The sequence below is a fragment of the Hyla sarda genome, chromosome 4 (assembly GCF_029499605.1).
Source record: "Hyla sarda isolate aHylSar1 chromosome 4, aHylSar1.hap1, whole genome shotgun sequence".
NCBI lineage: Eukaryota > Metazoa > Chordata > Amphibia > Anura > Hylidae > Hyla > Hyla sarda.
Genome location: NC_079192.1, coordinates 50,501,668 through 50,525,867, shown reverse-complemented (window position 1 = coordinate 50,525,867; position 24,200 = coordinate 50,501,668). Strand labels below are relative to the sequence as shown.

Below are 24,200 nucleotides of genomic sequence, written 5' to 3'. Positions count from 1 at the left end.
CATCACAGCCCCGCCCCCCTCGTGACGTCACGTCACGCCCCCTCAATGCAAGTCTATGGGAGGGGGCGTGACGGATGTCACGCCCCCTCCCATAGACTTGCATTGAGGGGGTGGGGCGTGACGTTATGAGGGGGCGGGACTATGACGTCACAAGCTCCCGGCTCCAGCATTCGGAACAGCAGCGGAGTACCCCTGTGTGTATACCCAGACATATATAGATGTATGATTGATAGTATTTTTTATACAGCCATTACTGGTTTGTGTGTGTATACACCAACAAACAGGTATATACTTTTCTCCTCTCTGAATTTAGCTATGCACTAGATGCCCACCTTAATCCCCATGAGGAGATGCATTTGTAGTCTGTCTGCTGCCGTTCCATTTTAATTGATTTTATAAGCATTCGCCAATTTACTAATAAAGATTGTACACTTTTTGCATCATATTGTCTCTGCGTGGTTTGATAGGAAATGTCCTCTGTAGCACACAGCAGCTGATAAGTACTGGAAGGATTAAGATTTTTAAATAGAAGTGATTTACACATCTGTTGAACTTTCTGCCACCAGTTGATCAGAAAAAAATAAAAATAAATAAAAAGTTTTTCATCGGAATACCCCTTTAAGATACACCCAAGTACAGAACACTAAGCTACGTTAGTGATATGTTGCGGTTAGTTGGTGTTATTGTGGCGTCTATATAATGCAATTTCAGTACAGAGATGAAGGCTATACCTTGGTGAGCGAGGCGATTTTCTATATGTTCCACCTCCATTGTCATTTCCCACAGTAGAGAGGGACATGGTGGACTGAGAATAGACTTTACTCAATTTGGAACCTAAAAAATCAAATGAGAAGAAATCACTTAAATGTTTTCTATCAGCCCTACTGTATTAGACGGCTGGGAAATCCATAATTCACCACAAGTCCTAGTGTATTAAAATCACTTATCTTTATTAAAGGGGTTCTCCGGTGAAAACCTTTTTTCTTTTAAATCAACTGGTGCCAGAAAGTTAAACAGATTTGTAAATTACTTCTATTAAAAAATCTTAATCCTTCCTGTATTTATTAGCTGCTGAATACTACAGAGGAAATTCTTTTCTTTTTGGAATTCTCTCTGATGACATCACGAGCACAGTGCTCTTTGCTGACGTCATTATAATAATAATAACTCTTTGAACCCAAGTTATTATAATAATAATAACTCTTTGAACCCAAGGCCCCAGTGCTGCAAGGCAGCAGTGCTAACCACTGAGCCACTAGGCTGCCCCTAGCATACATCTGCTATGCATCTGCTATGCATCGTTGCTAAAATGGACAGAGATGTCAGCAGAGAGAACTGTGCTCATGATGTCATCAGTGTTCCAAAAAGAAAGGAATTTACTCTGTAGCATTCAGCAGCTAATAAGTACAGGAAGGATTAAGATTTTTTAATAGAAATAATTTACAAATCTGTTTAACTTTCTGGCACCAGTTGATTAAAAAGAAAAAAAGGTTTTCACCGGAGTACCCCTTTAAAGTATCGCAAAGGGTCCTAATCCTGAGACCCACTACGGTTAGGAGTTGGGGAGTGCGCTCCATTCCTGGCTGTCAATCAAATCCAACTCCTTTGATGCATTAGTCCATGCAGTGAATAAGTTGTATGGAGCGGCTGACAAGGGAGTGAAGCATGCACTGCAGTACACTACAGAAGGCTATTACTGCTGATCGCATCTGGTCTCAGGACAGAGACCGGGTGTATTCAAAACTTTTGATATGTCCGGAATGACATGTCAAAAGTTTTTTCAAATGACAGAAACACTTTAAAGGAGTAGTTTCATACCGGAAAACATATCTCCTATCCGCAGAGTAGTGGATAAATTCTAAATCGCGGGTGGCCCAGCAGTTTAGAATTTATCCCTTACTCTGTGGATAGGGGATACGTTTTCCGGCATGAGACCACTCATTTAAAGTGTTTGTCATTTGAAAAAACTCTTAGGGGATAAGATGTATGATCGCAGGGGTCCCGCTGCTGGGGAACCTCGCAATCTCAGTGCGACATTCTGTGCCGGGGGGCACTGCTTCAGTGACGTCACGGCCACGCTCCCTAGTGACGTCACACCACGCCCCCTCCATCCATGTCTATTGTAGGGGGAGTTACGGCCGTCACGCTCCCTCCCATAGACATGAATGGTGGGGGTGTGATGTCACTAGGTGGCGTGGCCATGATGTCACGTCCCCGTCTTGGAGGCATAGGGGATAAGATGTATAATGCTGGAATACCCCTTTAAAGGAATTATGCAGTATCAGAAAACATATGCGCTATCTGCAGGATCTCCTGCCCAGCGCCCGTCTCTCTACATGAATGAAGTGTCTACCACGGCACCAAGCTGCGGATGACATGCCCCACCCACGCATCTCTATGGGAAAGCCAGAGGTACAGCGTTCAGGCACAGCTTCGGGCTGTGGTAGACACACCTCATTCGTGTAGGGCGCCGGGCAGGAGATCACGGGGTTCCAGCGGCCAAACCACCTCTCCCCCCCCCCCCCCCCCCCCCCCACCAGCTAAAACATCCCGGAAAAGGGGATATGTTTTGGATACTAGACTTCCTCTTTAATAAAGATTTGTGGTTTTAATATACTAGGACTTGTTTTGAGGTGAATTATGCATCAAAGTGTCCTATGTAGACAATATCAGTTTTATCTTGCTGTGAGTTTAGGTGCAAAATCTACCCCATCCTCCATGGTCGTCAATTTTACCTAAAAGTCCCCGTACAGGACTTCTGGAAATAACAGAGTCATCATGGAAAACTGTCTTGGGGCGAGGTTTTTTAACAGCCCTAACAGTCATAGGCTTTTGTCGAAGGACTTTATCCAGATCTTCCATGATCTTCAGCTGGTGCCGACGTTGGTACTCTAACTTAGTGAAATCCCCTCTACGATGCGTTGCCTCTTCCTCTTTTGGTGCTGGTTCCTCCTGCTGTCGACTAGAAAGATAGATAGACAAATAAATAAAAAATTAATAAATCAATGAAAGTATGTCAAAAAGCTCAACACTGAGAAGCCAGAACTTGTTCATGCCGGTGAGCCACTTCCATGGCTGGCCAAAAAAACAAAAAAAGCTATGCAGAAGTATTTGGAATGTGTTTGGTAGTTAATGTATTAAATAATGGGTGACTGAGTTCATACTTATCATTTGATCTAGGAGTGGTCTTCAAACTGTGGCCCTCCAAATGTTGCAAAATTACAACTGCTGACACTTGGGGGCGGGGGGCACAGTTTGGAGACCACTGATCGAGAATAATAAAGGGATTACTGCCAGCAGACCGTATGTTCTAAAATAGCTAAAATGTTATCTGTTATTTCCAGAACAACTACTTTGGATTTGAGGCCGCAGCCGCTTATTATGCTCTGGTTTGGGATCCATTTCATCAATGTAAATATGCAACAAAATCTGAATGTAATGCGGACTACTGGGGAATTCCGATGTTCGTGGAATCACACTAATGGGTTGTGTTCAGTCAGAGCGCCTAGGGCAGAACAAGCGGTAAATATGGCCCAGGCTATAAGGTAGGAAAAAGGTAAGTAACAGCATGCAAAGGAGCTCAAGATTTTTTTCTTGGGCTATGTTTTAACAGACCCAGTTGTCTGCCCACCCAATCGCTAGGAATATGGCTTGTGGGAGGTCTGGTGCCACAATAGAGCTGACTGACCCTTAATCCCCCAGAAGCAAGTCCACCCATTGAGAAGGAGATAACATCCTGCCCTTACTTAGTCTCCTCTTTTTTTTCTTTTTCTTCTTCTTGCCATTGCTTTCTTTTCCGTGCTTCCTCTACCCTCTTCTGCTGTTTCTCCAGCAGAGCCGCCCTCCTTTGTGCCATCTCATCCTCCGTCCGCTCTTCACCCTGGAGACAGAAATTGGTTTACATTAACTTTATTTACTTAATCTTCAGAAAGGAACAGGAAGCGGTCACTAATATAAAGCTGTCCCCAATTTGGGTGTGCGCTTGACTTTCTTACCTTAAAGAAGAATCCAAGTCCTCTCTGCGACCCTCCCTCCTCTCCTGGGGTTCCCTCTAAGGAGTCCATTCCATCTTCTTCAGCATCATCTGTAGGCCGCAGTTCAGATAATGGGATCTCAATCAAACTACTCCGTTTTGTTTCCTTATCTTCTCCAGCCAATAATCCAATTCCACTGCTCTGAGGGACCACTGAAGCCACGGGGCGCGAGTTCCCATGAACCTCATTTGTCGGCTGATTTTCCCCATTTTCATTATTTTGCTCTTCATCCGCGAAATGTATAGAGGACCGTGTTTGGACTTGAGGTTTGCTGGGGGAAAATTTACGTAAGTGGGGTATGGTGTCCACATTATGGGGAGCAGTGAGTACTCTGTTTAAAGGAGGAATTTTAAGCTCAACAGGGCGAGTATTTTTGGGACTCTTAGGTGCAATCGGTTGTGTCTGCAGTGATCTTCTGATATTTGGCTGGGGAGATTTTGGAGCCATGCGTGAAGGTGACTGTGAAGGAGATGCCGGGGAGGACCGAGGCGTTTGGATCTCTCTTGTAAGTCTAGTGGGGGGTGATGACCTTGGCCGATGGGCTGGAGGGGAGGACTTCACCGGGGCTGGTATAACCCAGGCTTTACTTTCTTTGTTCATCAGCTTCTCTTGCTGATCTGACAGTCTTTTCATATCGGACTGGAGAGAGGAAAGTGCAGAATTCAGCTTTGCTACTGCTCGGTTGTACTCGCCAAGATTCTCCTCTAGTCCTGTTTTTGTGACATCTGGGGAAAAGCTAACTTGTTTCTCACTGCGAAGTTTCACAGCTGCATCAGAAGTCTTCCCATTATTTTTCTCTTCACTTGGTCTCCCAAATTTTTCATCTTCGTTTTCCTTAGGAAGCCCCTCATCTGGGGACAACTTCAAATCATCCAGTCCTTCATCTTCATCTTCTTCTCCGTCCTTCTTCTTTAACTGGAGGAAGGCACTCTTTCCAAGACGTTGTCGATGCTTTGCAAATATAGCTTCTATTCTTTTTTTCTGGGCCTCAATAGCCCTTCTTTTCTCTTCAAGCCTAGCTCCAAGCTGGTTCATCTCAGAGTTCAAGGCTGGGCTCTTAACTGGGGACTCTTCAGCTTTTTGTGCCCACGTGGTTGTATTTGGAGAGTTATTCGGTCCTGAAGATGGAGAACCATCCGCGTTAACTTTGGCATCAAGTTTCTTCTTGCGTTCAGCAAAACTTGTCATTTTTGCACCTGACCCAGCGGATGAATCAGCCTGGGAGCTGAGGGAGCTTCGGCTGGATTCTTGAGTATGTCTAGTCTCCTCTGCATCAGAATCCAGGCTGTTATCCCGTAGAACAGAGTCATCATCTCTCGAGAGCCTTCTAGAACCATCATGTGTCCTGTAGACGCCTAAGTTTGGGACAGGCTCCTCTTCTACTTTTGATGGCTTAGATTCCTCTGGTGAGTGAAGATAGAAACCATCTGGTGCTCCCTCTGGGAGAAGCCGGGTTTCTGAGCTGTGGATAATCTGCAATGCTTCTTCAATGGTTGGGAGATCAGTCTGTGTTCCTTGTCCACCATTAGGTTTCTCCTGAACCTGCAGGTCATTGGTTCCCTTTCCAGTCAATGGAACTTTTTTAAAGGTGCGGGGTTGCATTGGGAATTCTGCTGCATCCTCAGTAGGTGTATAGGTAGCACGTGTAACACAGTTTGGTGAGGATGGAGCATATACTGGAGGAGTCAGACTGTCGGAACTAACAGAGCGAAGAATGTTTACAGGGTTCCCCATTACAATGTCAACATCACTGTCAAGCCCAAATGGTATACTGAAGGAGACTGCTTGGGACAGAGGATGACTATGGAGAGAAGAAAAGAAAAAGTGACAACAAATCACCAACATACATATATAATAATAATAATAATAGTTTCCAACTTCTAGAATATATAGCAACATACCTTAATGGGTTTTTTGACCAGGTCTTTCCAAATCCATCCATGTGGGACATTGAGGATGAGTGAGGCAACGATCCTACAAGGCAAAACCAACCAGGACTTAAAATGGCCTTGCTGAAATACACTAAAATAGCAAAATATTTACAGAAAATTAAAACTTACCTGTGGTTCCAGGACGAAAGTTAAATACAGGAGAACCTCTGAGGAAAAAGAGAAATAAAGATGTGAAACAGTGGGCAAGAGACAGACCATATAGGGCACAGAAGCTAAAAGTGGAATTATTCTGGGCCAGACACAACAGGTTTCGGGAACTAAACTAAGGAAGAACTTTTTATACTAAAGGAGGAGTTGGAAGTTTGACAATAAAGCTGGTTGTGTATACCTACCCCCCACTTTGCGCACTCAGAGGCGTTGTACACTCATCTCCGGACTGCAAATCTATAAAAAGGGACACCACAAACTGGTCAAATACACTAAACAAATTCGCCATAAGATATATATCTTTGCCCCATTATCTGTTTTGGATAAAGAATGATGAACACGTGGTCTAGATATCCTTACCTTTAGGTTGTACAAACTCGGGTTTCGAGACTTCAAAACAGTAATAAAGATCCGCTAAGAGCGAGATGAGATTCACCTGATAAGAGGAAGAAAGAAAGAAAGAAAGAAAGAAAGAAGCAACCATTAAATATTGTCATTATATAGGGGACTAACCAGCAGCATCCAAGGTGGGGGAAGTCTGAAACATCTTACCCGCAGGGCAGTGGGCACATACAGGAGATCCTCCAGGGAAAGTGGGCAAGATGGTGGCAGATGGTTGGCATAAAAATCTCTCAGGAGTTGCAAGTTGTAGAGACTGTCCGCCACTGACATGGTATCCTTCAAGCAGACATCTGAAAACAACATATTCTATGGGTACTGGAGAAGAGGTATCCATCTGTATCCCCCTAATTCTCCCAGACCTAAAACCAGATTATGATCTCCTGCCTTTATGGTGAAGATCTGCATAATTATCATTGAGGATACCCCTTATGGTCCAGGAGAAATTGGTCTCTGATTTGGGAAGTTTGTCCACAGAGGATTGGGAAACTATTTTATCTTACATCGCGTTATCACTTTCTGAAGTTGGCGGATTGTCGCAACTCTTTCTATTTCATAGAGAGTATAGAACCCTGTTCTTACTGCATAGACTTGGCTTGCACTTCTCATGTCCTAGGTGTGGGCAGGCTGACGCTACTGTACTGTACTGTGCATGTAATGGCATTACCCCGTACCTTCTCTGCCCAGTCAGGCAGTGTCCCTCCGTGTCCCAAGGGCCCCCTGCAGTGTTTACCCCATTGTAAATATGTTATGCATTATGTTGTGTATTGCACCTTTAACAAGTTATACCATGTGATTGTTACCCAGGGGGTATCAATGACCAGCTGACCCCAAGAGTGACCTATGGGCTCCCTACTAGTCTCCCCCACAAAAGCCTGGGAGGAGCTAGCCTCGCTCTCTTTTGCGCCAAGTCTTTGCTGAAGTTAGTCGTGCCTAGTGTGTGTCTCCAGAGTATTGGGGGGCCTTTAAAGGGGTATTCCAGGCCAAAGCTTTTTTTTTATATATATTAGCTGGCCCCGGAAAGTTTAACAGATTTGTAAATTACTTCTATTAAAAAATCTTAATCCTTCCAATAGTTATTAGCTTCTGAAGTTGAGTTGTTGTTTTCTGTCTAACTGCTCTCTGATGACTCACGTCCCGGGAGCTGTGCAGTTCCCATCATGCACAGCTCCCGGGACGTGACATCATCATTGAGCAGATAGACAGAAAACTTCAGAAGCTAATAACTATTGGAAGGATTAAGATTTTATAATAGAAGTAATTTACAAATCTGTTTAACTTTCCGGAGCCAGTTGATATATAAAAAAAAGTTTTTGCCTCGAATACCCCTTTAAGTCAAGTTCTGCAGCCAAAGTCAAGTGCAAGTAAGCTAAACCTGCAGCATTGTCCGTCATCAGTCAAGTCAGTCTCTGTCAAATTGTCAAGCAACATGGCCTGCACTAAATTGTCCAGTCCTACTACAAGTCCCAGCAAGCCCTTAAGGTCTCTGAGTCACTGGTCACCTCCTTGGGCCCTGGCTGAACTGTATGGACTTTACCAACTGTCTACCGTCAGTAAAGCTACCGTTGTCAGTAACTTGGCATCGGTGTCTTCATTGTCCCCGTGCCTAGCCCAGGATCCAGCGGTATACCTTCGGGTGGTTATAGGCTAAACCACGCCCTGGCATCACGAATACAAAGAGTTAATGCCATTTGCACCTAGGGTAACAACATCTGCCATGCACCTCACACCCCGCCACACCACATACATGATTGCCCTCTTCTTCTTTCATTTTGGCAGAAGGTGTTCGCTGTAATTCATAGGATATAAAAGCACTCAGCTACCTCTAAGCCTAAATTATGGATTTGGGGCCTTATTGGTTGTACTGAGGAACCAGTTGGACCTGAGGTGGGAATCTTAAGAATCTTCTATTTAGCAAGGATCTAGTTGTATACAACATTTTGAAAATGTTAACAAATATCCGATTTAAAAATAAAATATAAAAGGGTCTGAAGACTTTCCAAATGCAATATAGGTTTGCACAGGAGCTGTATCTACATAATAATAGAATATGTTTTAGTCAAAACTCATATATAAAAAAAAAATTAAAAAAAATTATAAACCTCTAAAGTTGTGATCTCATCTTAGAATGTTATGGTGGATCACTAGAACCCTGCTGATCCTGAGAAAGAAGGGACTAAAGTCTAAAGCTCTGCATTGGGATTGGGATCCGCGAGATCCAATAAAAAATTACTTACGGGCAGTAATGAGGTTGTTGTGGGCAGGAGCGGGCGATCACAGAACATACAGCGGGTCCGGCAACATGCGGCGCAGTCCTGTAAACCTCTGATATGCCACAGGGGGCTGATAAAATGGCACAAGGGTTGATGAAATGGCATGGGGAGGTAATAAAATAAACGGGGGGGGGGGGGTGGGGGGAGGGTACCATCTTTAAAAGCTGTGACAAAACGTTTGTGGGAGCGGTCGGGATTGGATACATGATGCGGGAGCAGGCAGGAGTGGAACACACACCTTGCAGAGCTGGCGGTAACGGTCAATTGGCAAACGGGAGCGGTATTAAGAAAACAAAGTTTCACAATAGACTCTACTAAAGTCACTATAGCTCCTGCAGTCCTGTCCGCTCATAAATGAGGAAAAACCACCACTGCTATATATGACCGGATCGGTAATACTTACCCTGCAGTCTGAGCTCGGCCGGGCAGTAATAGTGGACCATGGCAGCCAGGGCACTCCCATTAGACAAGTCTCTTAAGGATGATACGGATGTAAAACAAGGTGTCTGTCTGGATAGAGCTTTGTCTTTCCGATACCGGATCTAGTGGAGAAATCAGGAAGGAGGGAAGGCATTATTAGCGGTGTACATAGAACAAACATGGCCGACTGCTACAAAGTGCATAAGGTCTAAGCGTGTAAAGTATACTAAAGACATACGTGAAAAGCTACTGATGTGCCCTCTGCCGTGTTATACAGCTACCGATTATATATGAGGCTTTACCAGCAACCTACAGCATTGAGTGCAGGGTGTGGATGTGAGAGTCGGTTTTATTGTTACAAGAACTATTACTTGTGTGCACAAAAGTCATCAAAATATACATTACAGGCCGGCGTGTGAACAAGACATGCAGCCACTACAGGGGTGTGTGCACGCAAACAATACGCATTCAGCAAGCTGCAGAACAACAATACATAAGAACAGAAATATGTAGAACAGCATACAAAACCAGAATTTTTTAAAAAATTTTTGTTAAAAGGGGTTAATGGCGCATTCACAACAATAACAAAAAAAATGTTCACCAAATCTGGGTTTCTTCCTTTTACACTTGTGTGAATAGAGGTCACAGTGTTACTATTTTAGCCTCGGGAACATAGTGAGGGACATTTTGCTGGTTTGTCTGGTCTTGCAGAAAGGTCACCAAAAATGTGAGGTCCTAGTTTTTCCACCTCAACCCACACAAAACAATTATTTTTGGTTGTATTCTTCAATATTTAGATATTTAACGATGTAGTTATTGGACCAACGTGGAGCTGACCAATCATTTAGCCTTTAAGAGTTAAACTGGCCCAACACAATACCATAGGATCATCTAGTGGGCCCAAGTCCTGACAAAATAATAGTCCTCAAAGCCCAGCAGAGGATAGGCTCTACAGTCACCTTCAGATGAGGTTATCACTAGGGTACCTAGGGTCTGTTTCTTATGGCACGATCACAAATAATCTGATAGATCTTATGGATATGTCCTGTATGCACAATAATACCAGCAAGGATTATGGGAAAATTATAGTAGTGAATAAATTATGAAGAGTAGGCATCCAGAATCATCTCCTTTGGTGGTGCCAAGAATCTTTGGTCAACAAATTTAAAGTCTATGGAGCAGAAGCATAGCCCAATGGAAGAGGGGGGCACCCATTACCTTTAAACCGGGATAGACTGCCAACATATATTCCTTAGGAGCCTATGGGCCTGTTTACAAGGCTTATGGTTCAAACCGGAAAAAACACCCTTAAAAAAAACCAAAACCCATGTAGGTTCCCTTTAGTTGTATGATTGAGCATCTTGGCTTGACCATGGAGAAGACTGTCTCTATCGACTAAGCTGAAATCGCAGTCAGACTAGCTTTAAGAAGTTGCGCTGTTTTCTGACCTTAAACCGGGTTGTCCAGAATTAGAAAAACAGAGTCAATTTCTACAGAAAAAGTGCTCCACACGTATCATCAGGTTGTGTTTGGTATTGCAAGTTCCATTGAAGTAAATGAAGCAGAGTTGTAATACCACATACAACCTGGGGACAGGTGTGATGCTGTTTTTGGAAGAAATTAGTTCTGTTTTTCCGTTTCTGGTTAATCCATTTAATCTGGTGATATACAGCCTGATCCAATATTTGTCAAAAAGTGGCTATATAGTCGGCATTGATAATGCCAATTATTAGTGGTTCTTCACACTTTGATATTTCTCTACATTCAGGAAAATATACAGAAAAAGGCTATGGGGGAGATTTATCAAAACCTGTGCAAAGGAAAAGTTGCCCATAGCAACCAATCAGATCGCTTCTTTCATTTTGCAGAGGCCTTGTTAAAAATGAAAGAAGCAAGCTGATTGGTTGCTATGGGCAACTGGACTACTTTTCCTTTGCACAGGTTTTGATAAATCTTCCCCCCTATGTTCACACAGTTTTTGGTCCCATTTTTTATTGCAACCACCTTTGGTCAAAAAAGGCCATCGCATAATAAAATGTGTGCGTTGCACTAGCAGTCGCTTTGTCATGGAGTTTTATCTAAAGGAGTATTCCAGCACAAAATAACATATCCCCTGTCCAAAGAATAGGGGATAAATTATAGATCGCAGGGGGTCCGAGCACTGGGCCCCCCCGGGATCTCCTGGACGGGGCCGCGCCAGTCTGCAAGAAGTGAAGTTTCGTCCCCAGCAGAAATCCGCGGTAGACACTCCCCCTCCATGGGGTACATGGAGGGGGCGTATCGGCCACCGCGTCATGCGGGGATGGAACTAACCCTTCCAGAATACTGCTGCGGCCCTGTCCAGGAGATCCCGGGGGCCCCAGTGCTCGGACCCCCCGCGATCTATAACTTATATTGCACTACAGATCTCCTTTAACTCAAAAAGGGAAAAAGGTATTTTTTCCAGTCTTTATTGGACCATAAAATTTTTGTTGGCACAAAAGACTGCAAAAAAAAAAAAAAATGTGAACAAAACAGTGTTTATTTTGGCCATTATCTATGATATCATGGAAAGGGAGGTTCCAAAAATGGTCAAATGTTCTTCAAACCATCATTATGGTCACACTAATAAAACCCATTGACATGACCGATACCACATCAGTGTCTCAGCGGTATCCATGGCTGGTAATGAATCAGTCACATTACTATGGATATTGGAGCTGACATTATAAAGGGCATGTAAACTGAGGTAATGTGTGTGCAGTGGCCATACCAGGTCACCAGATGGCTCGATCCTGGGATAAGTCACTAACGCGCCAAAGGAGGAGATGACATACTGAGACAAGGCAGAGACAATTATCCAGTGTGTGTCAGATGTCTGTATTAAGAAGACAGGAACTATAGGGAAGTTCTCACGACAATGGCTCAAACTTCAGTAACTCCCCGAGATGACATTTCGATAAGGGATTCTTCCTTACAAGGTCTGTTATTTTACACCCGAAAACGACAGTCTAATGTTTCCATTTGTTTGCCCATTTTTCCAAGTATCTGGTCTCCAGTTTACAAATGTCCCCTTAGGGTCAAGAATCCTACTACAACCCTTTGTGTCTTTGTGCCATAAGATATCCAAAAGTAATGTAACAGCATCCAGAGAGGCTCCAAGAAATGACTACGCTAACCCTTCCATCCGATCAGGGGTCTTAGTGAAGCTCAATAAAGACCCCTGAGCAGGTCAAAACGTCGCTATATATTTTTTTTTAGTACCATGGAAGAGCAAATGTTGCACCATTTTGGAGCCTGCCTAGATGCCGATGCTTCACTATTGGATATTGGTTTGGGTTTCATGGAATTCTGGGGCAGGTACGGCTAGGTTTACATTACTGTTGGGCTCCGCCCTGTTCTGACACCACAAGGTCCCAACAGATCCCATTGACTTGAATGGGGTCCATTTGGAATCCAGTACAGTGGTCCCTCAAGTTACAAAATTAATCGGTTCCAGGACGACCATTGTATGTTGAGACCAGAACTCTATGGAAACCTGGTAATTGGTTCTGAAGCCACCAAAATGTCATCCAAAAATAGGAAAAAGTGAGGATTAAAGAAAAATAAGTAGATAACTAATATAGATAAAGCAAATCCTTATATATAAAAGTAAGAAAGATCTGCTGGGAGCTGTAAATCACTGTCTATGTCAGTGTTTCCCAACCAGGGTGCCTCCAGCTGTTGCAAAACTACAACTTCCAGCATGCCCGGACAGCCAACGGCTGTCCGGGCATGCTGGGAGTTGTAGTTTTGCAACAGCTGGAGGCACCCTGGTTGGGAAACAATGGTTTATGTAGAGGACAGGAGCTTCTTCAGGGTCCTATACAGTACACACAGTGTCCTGAATGGAGCCGCCCTTACTTGGTGTCCAAAGGAGCAGCTAACCCTGGCACAGGTAAGGAGTAGTACCTGTAGTTCCTCCCTGTACTGTAGGGGGCGCTACCAGACACCAGTCAGTGCATGCACTTCAGTAATACAGGGGGTTTACCAGTAAAATACCCATTCTGATTGGTCAGTTCCTCCAGTTGTGACACGTTTCACAGATCTGGACTGTCCGTACATTGTATGTTGAGTCTGGTTTCAAGTTACGATGTTCCAGAAAAAAAACATTGTATGTTGAAAGCATTGTATGTTGAGGCCATTGTAAGTTGAGGGATCGCTGTAGTTTATTGCAGTTTACTAATGTCCCCCAGGAAGAACAATCCTACTACAACCCTTTCTGTCATCTGCCATAAGATATCCGGAATTAAGTAACAATATCCAGAATGGCTCCAAGAAATGACTACAACCCCCATTCAACCCACTCACTCAACAAAGACCCCAGAACAATTCAAAACGTCCCTGTAAATTTTGCACTGATTCGGAGCCGGTCTGGATGTTGTTGCTTTACTATTGGTTGGCATTTTATGGCATTCTGTAGCACGTAAGGCTAAGTTTACATTATCCCATTTGGGTCCGTTCGTAATTATTATTATTATTTTTTTGTGCTGAACGGCCCCAAAACGGATCCATTGAAGATCCAGTAGTCTACTGGAGAAAAAATAAAACAGTGCATGCGCAATTTTTTTTCTCCGACCGATTTGCTGATGGAGCTCCATATACTAGAACACGACAGCAATGTGAATGAGCCCTAAACTTGCATCCCTAAGAAGCACTGTTTACCAACCAAAACAAAGAACGTAATGGTGTGACTTTAAGCTCCTGGGACCCAGGGGTCAAGTCCTGGGAAAAGCAAGTGTGAAGATTTCCACTCAAGTGCTGGTTTTGCCAATAGGAAAGGTGTTCCTGCTGTGGAAAAAGTGCAGGAACTCAGTTCCCATGCATTCCTGCAGGACTTGAGCCCTGCTGGGACCCGAGCAAAATCTGTAATATGGCCTCCACCTACCACGTGTCACTTATAAACGCTTCTTATGCAGCAGAGGTGCCTTTATGCCCCTCGTGTATTCCCTGTGGCTACTTCCTTGGAATTAAAGGGGTATTCCAGGAAAATTTTTCTTTTATATATCAACTGGCTCCAGAAAGTTAAACAGATTTGTAAATGACCTCTATTAAAAAATCTTAATCCTTCTAATAATTATCAGCTGCTGAAGTTGAGTTGTTCTTTTTCTGTCTGACAACAGTGCTCTCTGCTGACATCTCTGTTTGTCTCGGGAACTGCACAGAGTAGAAGAGGTTTGCTATGGGGATTTGCTGATAAATAGGGCGGTTCCCGAGACAGGTGTCATCAGAGAGCACTTAGATAGAAAAGAACAACTCAACTTCAGCAGCTCATGAGTACTGAAAGGATTAAGATTTTTTTTATAGAAGTAATTTACAATTCTATTTAACTTTCTGGAGCCAGAAAGTTAAACAGTTTCATAAACACTAAATTATACACTAAATTAGCTGTCTCCAAACTGTGGCCCTTTAGATGTTGAAAAACTTCGACTCAGCATCTGGAGGGCCAAAGTTTGAAGACCACTGGACTAAATTAAGATATGTTTTTCTCCAATTTTCTATTCAGGTGTAAAACCAGTAGTGGCCTCTAGGTGTCCTCTAACCACTGTTGATATTTGGAAAACTGGTCAAAATGGTCAAAATTATTATTTTTTTTTTTTTTTAACCATGTAGTATAGGAGGAAGAAATTCAGATTTGACCAAAAATAAAAGCAAAAATTAAATATTTCTTTAAAAAAAAAAAAAAAAGGCATTTTATATCAAGCGAAAATGGAACTTGGATTTGTTGGAAATGAAGGCGTGCACAATACGTTACCACAGGAGGCTTATTCCCAGACTCCTTTAAACAAAAAGCGATGGCATGCTAAACGCAACGGAAAAGAGCAACGGAGAAAGTCAGGGCAGCTTCATATCAGAGGGAATGACAAGAGACAGACAGAGAGGCTGCGCAGTAGGGCCTACAGCACGAGTGTCCTGTTCTTAGGCAGCAACAACACTTGTCTGGGGGTAGGTAGCAATATGTAGTTTGATGGAGAAGGAGGCAACATGGCTGCCAGTCATAGTACAGATCAGACAAACATTGACATATAGCATTGGTGGATCCGCATAGTAATACATTGTAATAGGACTTAAAGGGGTACTCTGGAGAAAAAAGAGGGTTTCAAATCAACAAGTTATACAGATTTGTAAATTACTTCTCTTTAAAAATCTTAATCCTTCCAGTTTTTATCAGTTGCTGTATGCTACAGAGGAAGTTGTGTAGTTCTTTCCAGTCTGACCACAGTGCTCTCTGCTGACACCTCTGTCCGTGTCAGGAACTGTCCAGAGTAGGAACAAATGCTCATAGGAAACTTCTACTCTTGACAGTTCCTGACACAGACAGAGGTGTCAGCAGAGAGCACCGTGGTCAGACTGGAAAGAACTACACAACTTCCTCTGGAGCATACAGCAGCTGATAAAGACTGGAAGGATTAAGATTTTTAAATAGAAGTAATTTACAAATCTGTATAATTTTCCGGCAATAGTTGATTTGAAAACATTCTTTTCTCTCCAGAGGACCCCTATAACAAAAAATATAAATCACTTAATACCCAATGCCACCCAATGCAAGAATAGACATGAAGTAGACATAAATGACCACTGAGCTCCCCATGAATTGCCAGAAATTGGGTCCGCAGTTCTGAATTCCCCCCAACTATAAGAGGACGTCTTGGAGGAGATTACATAGAATAGTCAACAGTCTCCGACCATTGAATGAAGCGGCTGAACACATGTTAATGTACCACTTCATTCAAACTGCTCCCGTCTGTGGTCCTATGGCCGGGGAGGGGGGGGGGGGGGGGGAATTAAACCGGTATCCCCTGATCTGGCGATCAGTTCTAGCAGTTGGACCCCCACTGATTTACCATTTCTCACTAGAAATGAGCGATTCTACAGTAAAATGAACCAATCCTGAATCTAATGAATTGGCCATTAATTCCCTTAGGCCAGGTTCACACTTGCATCCGAGCTCCATTCAGGGCCATCATCGTAAGTTCTGTTAGCAGCCTAAAAAATGGATCCCAACAGATCCCACTGACTTCAATGAGGTCCATCATGTTACTATCTGGTGTCCATTAATTTAGAAGGATTTGAATGGACAAAAAAAAAAATTATTGTGTGAAGTATTATTTTTTGTCTGGTCAGATCCTGCTAAATAAAAATAGAATCTGAGAAGGAATCCAACGAAAATGTAAACCGAGCCTTACTCTTTAATTCGTTCTGCTTTCCAAGTGCTCCAATTCCCTGGAAAAGTCTGGTATGACACATTCCTTGGGGACCTCAAAGTATCATACAGGCTTCTTGGGGGAATTAGTACAACTTTTTCTCCATTAAACAAATTGACGGCTGATTCATTAGATTCAGAGACTCTTACGCTATAACCGATCCTTGTCCTATCCTTCTTTGGTGGCCAAGGCAAGATGGGAATTAGAGTTTTACAACAGCTGGAAAGTCACAAGTAGGGGAACACTACTAAGGATATAGAGAGAGTTATAGTTTGGGTGAAGACTGGAAAACCTCTGGGAGACTCCATTAAAGCGGAGATATGGGGAGTTTGGGGGGGGGGGTCCTCATACTATAAAGATGTCTGAACATGGAGGGATCATAGTGGGCATCTGGGACTTTCACTCTCAAACTAACAAAATGGCCGTTCTGTACTGTAAAAAATATCCAACTCTGATTTCTTATTCTGATTAACTCAACGGTTTCCCCAAAATCGCAGGAATTGACAGAGACAGCTAAAGCAGTCCTACAACGTGAGGACCCCATCACACAAGACCTCAGATGTTGGCGTCCTGGACTCTCATACATTTTACAATAAGAGGAAACTGACATAACCCCCTACTACTACTTTATTTCATTGTTATGACTAAAAGCTTTTTTTTTTTTTTTTAATTTATTAAATTTTTTTATAAAAAATAGGAGTGGAAACAAAGGGGTTATCTATAGGGAGACCTATACTTTCCTATTGTGATTTCATATAGTTCAGCACAAGATGGAGGAGCCCCATTGCTCCATGGCCGGCATTTATATAAACAGTGAAGCCTTTAAAGGGGTACTCCCTGAAAAAAACATTTTTGTTTATATCAACTGGTGCCAGAAAGTTAAAACAGATTTGTAAATTACTTCTATTTAAAAATCTTAACTCTTCCAGTACTTTTCAGTTGCTATATGTTCCACAGGAAGTTCTTTTCTTTTTAAATTTCCTTTCTGTCTGACCACAGTGCTCTCTGCTGACACCTCTGTCTATTTTAGGAACTGTCAAGAGTAGGAGCAAATCCCCATAGCAAACCTCTACTGCTCCAGACAGTTCCTAAAATGGACAGAGGTGTCAGCAGAGAGCACTGTGGTCAGGAAGAAAGTTAAATCAAAAAGGAAAGCACTTCCTGTGGAACATACAGCAGCTGATAAGTACTGGAAGAGTTAAGATTTTTTAATAGAAGTAATTTACAAATCTGTTTAACTTTATGGCACCAGTTGATTTAAACAAAACATTTTTTCCAGGGGAGTACCCCATTAAATGTTATTGCAATAAATATGGTCCAGATCTTGACAAAATGTTAAAGGGGTACTTCGGTGGAATTTTTTTTTTTTAAATCAACTGGTGCCAAAAAGTTAAAAACAGATTTGTAAGTGACTTCTATTAAAAAATCTTAATCCTTCCAGTATTTATTAGCTGCTGAATAGTACAGAGGAAATTCTTTTATTTTTGCATTTCTTTTCTGTCTGACCACAGTGCTCTCTGCTGACACCTCTGTCCATTTTAGGAACTGTCCAGAGCAGCATATGTTTGCAATGGGGATTTTCTCCTGCTCTGGACAGTTCCTGACATGGACAGAGGTGTCAGCAGAGAGCACTGTGGACAGACAGAAAATATTTTTTTTATAGAAGTAATTTACAAATCTGTTTAACTTTTTGGCACCAATGGAGTACCCCTTTAAATACATAAAGTAAACTAAAAAAAAAAAAGTTCAGATGTTTTTAAAATACAATATCACACCTAACATCGCGAGTTGTGGAGCTCAAAAGTTCTAGAACATCTTGAAATCAAGAACTACAAAAGGAACATGGTAGAAAAGATCATGACTACTACAAGGCCAGAAAGCAGGTCCACACTAAAAAGTCTAGGCCTAAATGGGCCTAATAACCAGGATTCAGTGGCAGCCATTGGGGACTTACAGTGCTGTCCTACTGCCTCAGAGGTCCACACAGCTGTCCTGTATGAGAGAGCTACCATAGATGGCTTCTATGAGACCAGGACTCTACATCAGAGCAGCTTATGGAAGCTTACTTGGAATTTTTGGGAGTGGAGAAAACAGTATGTTAGCTTGGGGCAGACAAGTATTTTTAGACTAGGCATATAAACTCTCATCTCATAAGAGAACCACCTACAAGTAGCCACCCATTAAGTCGATGGCGGACCTGTAAAGAGCCTTAAATCAGAACTAGAATATCAGTTAGCACTTATTGCAGAGAGGTGTGTCCACAAGCTCTGCACCCTCTTTATCCCCACCCCCGAGGATATATGGACAGGCCACACATGTCAATCCTTCGAAAAATTACAGTATTTTTAGTACATAGGGAAAAAAAGACGACATTTTAAAAGACAAGTGTTATTCAGATATCATGAAGTGCTAACAAACAAAAGACAGGACATTGCTGCTGTAAACCCTCAAAACTGCACCAGCACTCTCACAAGAACAAGGAAACGGGATTACAAAAAATAAATAAATAAAATGCACATGCAGGAGAAGGGTTAATCCTGTCCGAAAACATACAGCCCTCCCACAAATCTGATATGGTTTATGAAATGCATTTTATAAGAGCTCAAAGCCAATTGACCAAAATCGTATGGCTGAAGGTTTCACAGTGACGGACCTAAGAGGAGAAGGGGGTGCAAAGGATTTTGGGATAGCAGCTCTATCGTGGTTAAAAAAAAAAAAATGTGAAAAAATTGAAAAATTACTGGAGGACATACACGGTAGGCAGACACTTGAGCAGATGAATAAAATAAGAAAGAAAAACAGTGACACAAAGGTGAAAAAAATATGTAAAAAATGTAAATGAATAATAAAAAAAAGTCTGGAATGAAAAAAAACAAAAAAATAAATAAGAAACAAACAAACCTAAATATAAGTCAGAAACAACCACATACATATAGAAAGAACATGACAATGCATCACATATCCCACAAGCCTTTGCTAATAATGCAGATCAAGCAGCATTGCACATGCATTTTTATTTTTGTTAAAAAACAAAAAACTGAACTGAAGCAGGCACTGGAGGGTAAGGTTAGGAGTATGGTACGCCAAAACAAGATGCAAAACTGGCACATAGGAATAAAGGGTCAGGAAACAAGAAAAGCCACTTACAGGGACCAGCTTCCAGTACCAGCGGGAGGGGCACTGGAGAGAAAGAGAAAAATATGGAGGGATGGAATAACAGAGAAACATATAGGATAGAGAAGAAGATTAAGGGGACATTTAAGATAGACCCATTGAGTACACACTGCGGAGACATCCATTTTGTCTTAACCCTCAGCAATATTTTTGAAGGGAGAGGCTACATTTCCACGAAGACTAAATCAAACAACAAAATGGCTTCTTTCGTAGTGTGTAGACAAGGAGTACAGGTCAAAAACAAGGGAAACTGAATGCATTAAAGTATAGGGAATGTTGCACGAAATTAAAAAAGACTGAAGAAGAATAAGAGAAAGAAGACTGAAGAAGGATAAGAGAAAGAAGAAATCTTATCATCAAATGAAGGGAAATAGACTAAGATGGTGCGCCGGTAAGGAAAGACAGAACACTGAAAAAGGATAAGAGAAAGAAGGAAACTTAAAGGGGTACTCCGCTGCTCAGCGTTTGGAACAAACTGTTCCGAATGCTGGAGCTGGGAGTTCGTGACCCCCTTAAGACGTCAAGCCCCTCCCCCTCAATGCAAGTCTATGGGAGGGGGCGTGACAGCCGTCACGCCCCCTCCCATAGACTTGCATTGAGGGGGAGGGGCGTTGTATCATGAGGGGGCGGGGCTATGATGTCCCGAACTTCTGGCATCGGCTCCAGCGTTCGGAACAGTTTGTTCCAAAAACTGAGCAGCGGAGTACCCCTTTAAAATGGGATGAAGGGAAATAGACTAAGATGGTGGTCCGGTAAGGAAAGACAGAAGACTGAAAAAGGATAAGAGAAAGAAGATATGTTCTAATAGGATGAAGGGAAATAGACTAAGATGGTGGGCCCGTAAGGAAGACAGAAGACTGAAGAAGGATAAGAGAAAGATGATATCTTATAATAGGATGAAGGGAAATAGACTAAGATGGTGGGCCCGTAAGGAAGACAGAAGACTGAAGAAGGATAAGAGAAAGATGATATGTTAGAATAGGATGAAGGGAAATAGACTAAGATGGTGGGCCCGTAAGGAAGACAGAAGACTGAAGAAGGATAAGAGAAAGATGATATCTTAGAATGAGATGAGAGGGTCTGGCAAAAGTAAGAGCGCATGAGGAGAGCTGAAGAAGAAAACATTTGGTGGAGAGGTTATAGAAAACTAAGTAACCAGACCAGGAGACAAGAAGAATCAGTCTAAGCATATCCTATAATACATACTGTCCTCTGTTTTCAGAGATCTATATAGAATCAGAGAAATTACAGAAATTAGCTTCATCTTAAAGTCTGAGACAAGGATGGGACATACGACAGACTACAGTAGACTGAGCATAGGCTCTCTAGAACAGCCGCGTAGTGTAGAAATGTCGTCAGGAATCGAAGGGAGGATCAACTCTACAGGTGCAACAGATTAAGTAGAAACTCTAGATCTAAGCTAAGAAACTGATCAGGAAAGGTGTATACTACTTACCCCGGCCTGGTTTTGACCCTCGGGGGCTGAGAGCTGCTTTCGACCTTGTTCCCTTTCAGATTCCTCCAGTAACTGCTGATTTATCTGGGAACATATAAGTAAAACATGAGCACCCCCAATAATGAAGACTGTCTTTATGTGAAGACCAAGTCAGCCCTCTCCTACAGAAATCTGAGCTTGGTCAAGCTATAAAGAAAATGTAAAAAAATAAAAAGTAAGGCGGCTCTACATTAGGAGGAAGGGATCGAACGAGAACTGGTAATTAGGTTGTGTACCCTATACAACCTCAGACCAGCTGAAATGGTTTTTGAGGGGCATGTCACAGTATGGGAGCTTGTTGTGTACAATGAATCAGATATATTACTTGTATATACAGTATTGATGTTGTATCCAGTCAGTAGAAAAATAGAAATCAAATTACATCATTAAAACATACACATTTATTTAGTATACGATTATAAAAATAGAATATATAGAATCATTCAAATCAGACTAATTTTCCCAAAAAATGAACCAAATAGAACCGTATCAGAAACATTTAGATCTTTAGAATTCCTGCTGATAAAGCAACTACGGCAACAGTGGGAAATAAAATCTTTAACACAATGGAGAGAATCTAACTTTGTACCAAAAGGACTTAGATCTTTTAAAACACCCAGCTGGTGACTTACACGGTGAAACATTTGATAAAGAATGGGAAGAATTTTTTCACACTCAATCCATAGCTACAGTGAAACTTGTAATTAGCAGATGCAAAGAGATATTAGAAAACATTAATTAACAGATAACTAAACTAAAGCTACAAATAGACCAATTCACTGTCAATGAAGAAACTACAAAATAAAAGTAAAAAAATTAGATAGGATTGAAAAATAAATTACTACCAAAAAAACGTAAAAATTTAGAAGAGACTTATCTAAACCACCAGATAAAAGAACAGATCAACCCAAACAAGTTTACAATGTTCCAACAGGTTCCACCCTCTTGCTCAATCGCCTTTTTTAGCCAAGCACCACAGATACCCTGACCATCCACCTTATACACCAAGAAGCCACTCAAATCATCCATCTCATTACAACAGAAACAACACACGCAGTCCAAACTACACACGTCCAAACCACTTTCGTCCACAAAACCCACTCCACCACAATCCCAACCACAATCAATGGCAGCATACCACACAACACGTCACCAACACTACACACAGAAACAACCCATTACCTACACCCACTGTACCAAACATTATATAAACACAGATGCCACCATTACAACCACCTCTTACACGAACAACGTCGATAGCACAGGTACACACAAACCACAAAGAAACACATACACTTCACACCCCAACTCGAAAAAGAGAGTACGACGACGAACATGAAGATGTAAGACCAAAACTGAAAATAGGAAAGACCCACCCCTAACGGATTCCGCTATTTATAACCTACATTCCAAAACACACAACTCACACCATATATGTTTATTAAATAAAGGTTTGAAATTCGCCCCAAATGAACCAGTTGATAAATTCGAAGTATTGCAAGAAAATGGGTAAAAAATGGCGGTTGGTGGAGGCGCTGCTTGTGTGGCGTCAAGAATTGAGATTGCAGACCGGCAATGGGATATCAATGGGATATCAATAGATTTTATTTTGGTATATATTGATATCCTGTTGCCGGTCTGCAATCTCAATTCTTGATGCCACACAAGCAGCGCCTCCACCAACCGCCATTTTTTACCCATTTTCTTGCATCACTATTACTGGTCACCCTCTTGGTTCAACCAGTGGCGGTCGTGAGTGCAGCAGCTTATTTGCTTCTACCCACCTCCCAATAGCACAACTTGCTGTTGGGTCGGAGCCGTTCCACATAAACTACCTCAAGGTCAGTATATCACTTGGGTGTGGTGGAGGACACACACCCTTTTGTTATACATCATAAGGGAGCGCCCCCTGTTTTCTCTTTCTGTCTCTCCTTCTGACTGTCTAAATTCAAAGTAAACATTGGTATAGAAAAATACATACGCAAACTCTGTTTAAATAAGTATCATCATAAAAACCCTATAGAACACCAACACACATCCAACACACATTATACACACAATGCTAAAACCTAAATACATTGACACCCTACTTCAACCTCATGTAAAACTTACTCCATCATACATCAAAGATACAACCCAAATAATGAAAATCATAGAGACAGTACAATGGCAACCAAATTGGTGCCTTGCAACATTAGACTTAAGTGCTTCCATAAATCATACACAAGGGATTCATGCCATAAACCACTGGTTGTCCAAAAGCAACATTCCTCCAGAACATATTTAATTCATTCTACAAGGCATCCACTATATACTTACACACAACTATTTCTGTTTTAATGACCAGTTCTCCCTTCAAATCTTTGTGACCGCTATGGGGACCAGGTTTGCGCCCAACGTTGCCAACTTATTCATGGCATACTGGAAGGAAACGTTACGTAGACGATATCATCATCATCTGGAAAGATACGCCACAATTCCTTCATATTTTCATTGATCAATTAAATCAAAAACACATTCAATTTACTATTCACCCCTAATATTAGCACATCAGATCGATTTCCTAGACATTACCATCAAAGCACAAGACTCTAGACTAATTTCCAACACTTACCATAAACCTACAGCGAAAAACGGCTACATAAGATTCGACAACTGTCATATACCCCAATGGCTTATAAACATCCCATACAGACAATTTAGATGAATAAAACAAAACTGTACAGATACACAACAATTTGAACAACAATCTCAATTACTCAATTTCAAGAAAAGCAGAACCCGAAAAAATTACTGGAGGACTCATTCAACAAAGCAAAAGAACTAAATAGAGAAACCCTTTTCATAGACAAACCATCACAAACATCAAACACAACACAACAAGCAGCCAAACTCGTTTTACCTTTCAATACCGCTCATCGCAAAGATAAAATAAATCATCAATAAACATTGGCACTTACTGCAAACAGATAAAATATTAGGACCAACACTACCGTCACAAGCCCCCATTTTATTAACAAGAGCACCCAATCTAGGCCTCAAAATTGCTTCCACGACAAAACCCCCAAAAAAACATAAGTCAT

The 24,200-nt window shown here is 41.9% G+C and overlaps 1 protein-coding gene across 3 annotated transcripts in view; it reads right to left on the bottom strand.

Annotated features, from left to right (window-relative positions):
- Positions 1-24,200, bottom strand: part of CAMSAP3 (calmodulin regulated spectrin associated protein family member 3) — a 104,333-nt gene that overhangs the window by 8,636 nt on the left and 71,497 nt on the right. Inside the window, exons 4-16 of one of the 3 annotated variants that reach the window (XM_056570866.1) lie at positions 21,079-21,162; positions 19,596-19,628; positions 14,999-15,046; positions 9,209-9,347; positions 6,686-6,825; positions 6,494-6,569; positions 6,319-6,370; positions 6,095-6,132; positions 5,936-6,008; positions 3,996-5,835; positions 3,747-3,880; positions 2,736-2,962; positions 732-834 (exon numbers count right to left, since the gene is read on the bottom strand). In XM_056570866.1, the coding sequence (XP_056426841.1) occupies positions 732-834; positions 2,736-2,962; positions 3,747-3,880; positions 3,996-5,835; positions 5,936-6,008; positions 6,095-6,132; positions 6,319-6,370; positions 6,494-6,569; positions 6,686-6,825; positions 9,209-9,347; positions 14,999-15,046; positions 19,596-19,628; positions 21,079-21,162 (2,987 nt within the window). The remainder of the gene's footprint in view (positions 1-731; positions 835-2,735; positions 2,963-3,746; positions 3,881-3,995; positions 5,836-5,935; positions 6,009-6,094; positions 6,133-6,318; positions 6,371-6,493; positions 6,570-6,685; positions 6,826-9,208; positions 9,348-14,998; positions 15,047-19,595; positions 19,629-21,078; positions 21,163-24,200) is intronic. The other 2 variants (XM_056570867.1, XM_056570868.1) reach the window with 2 other exon arrangements.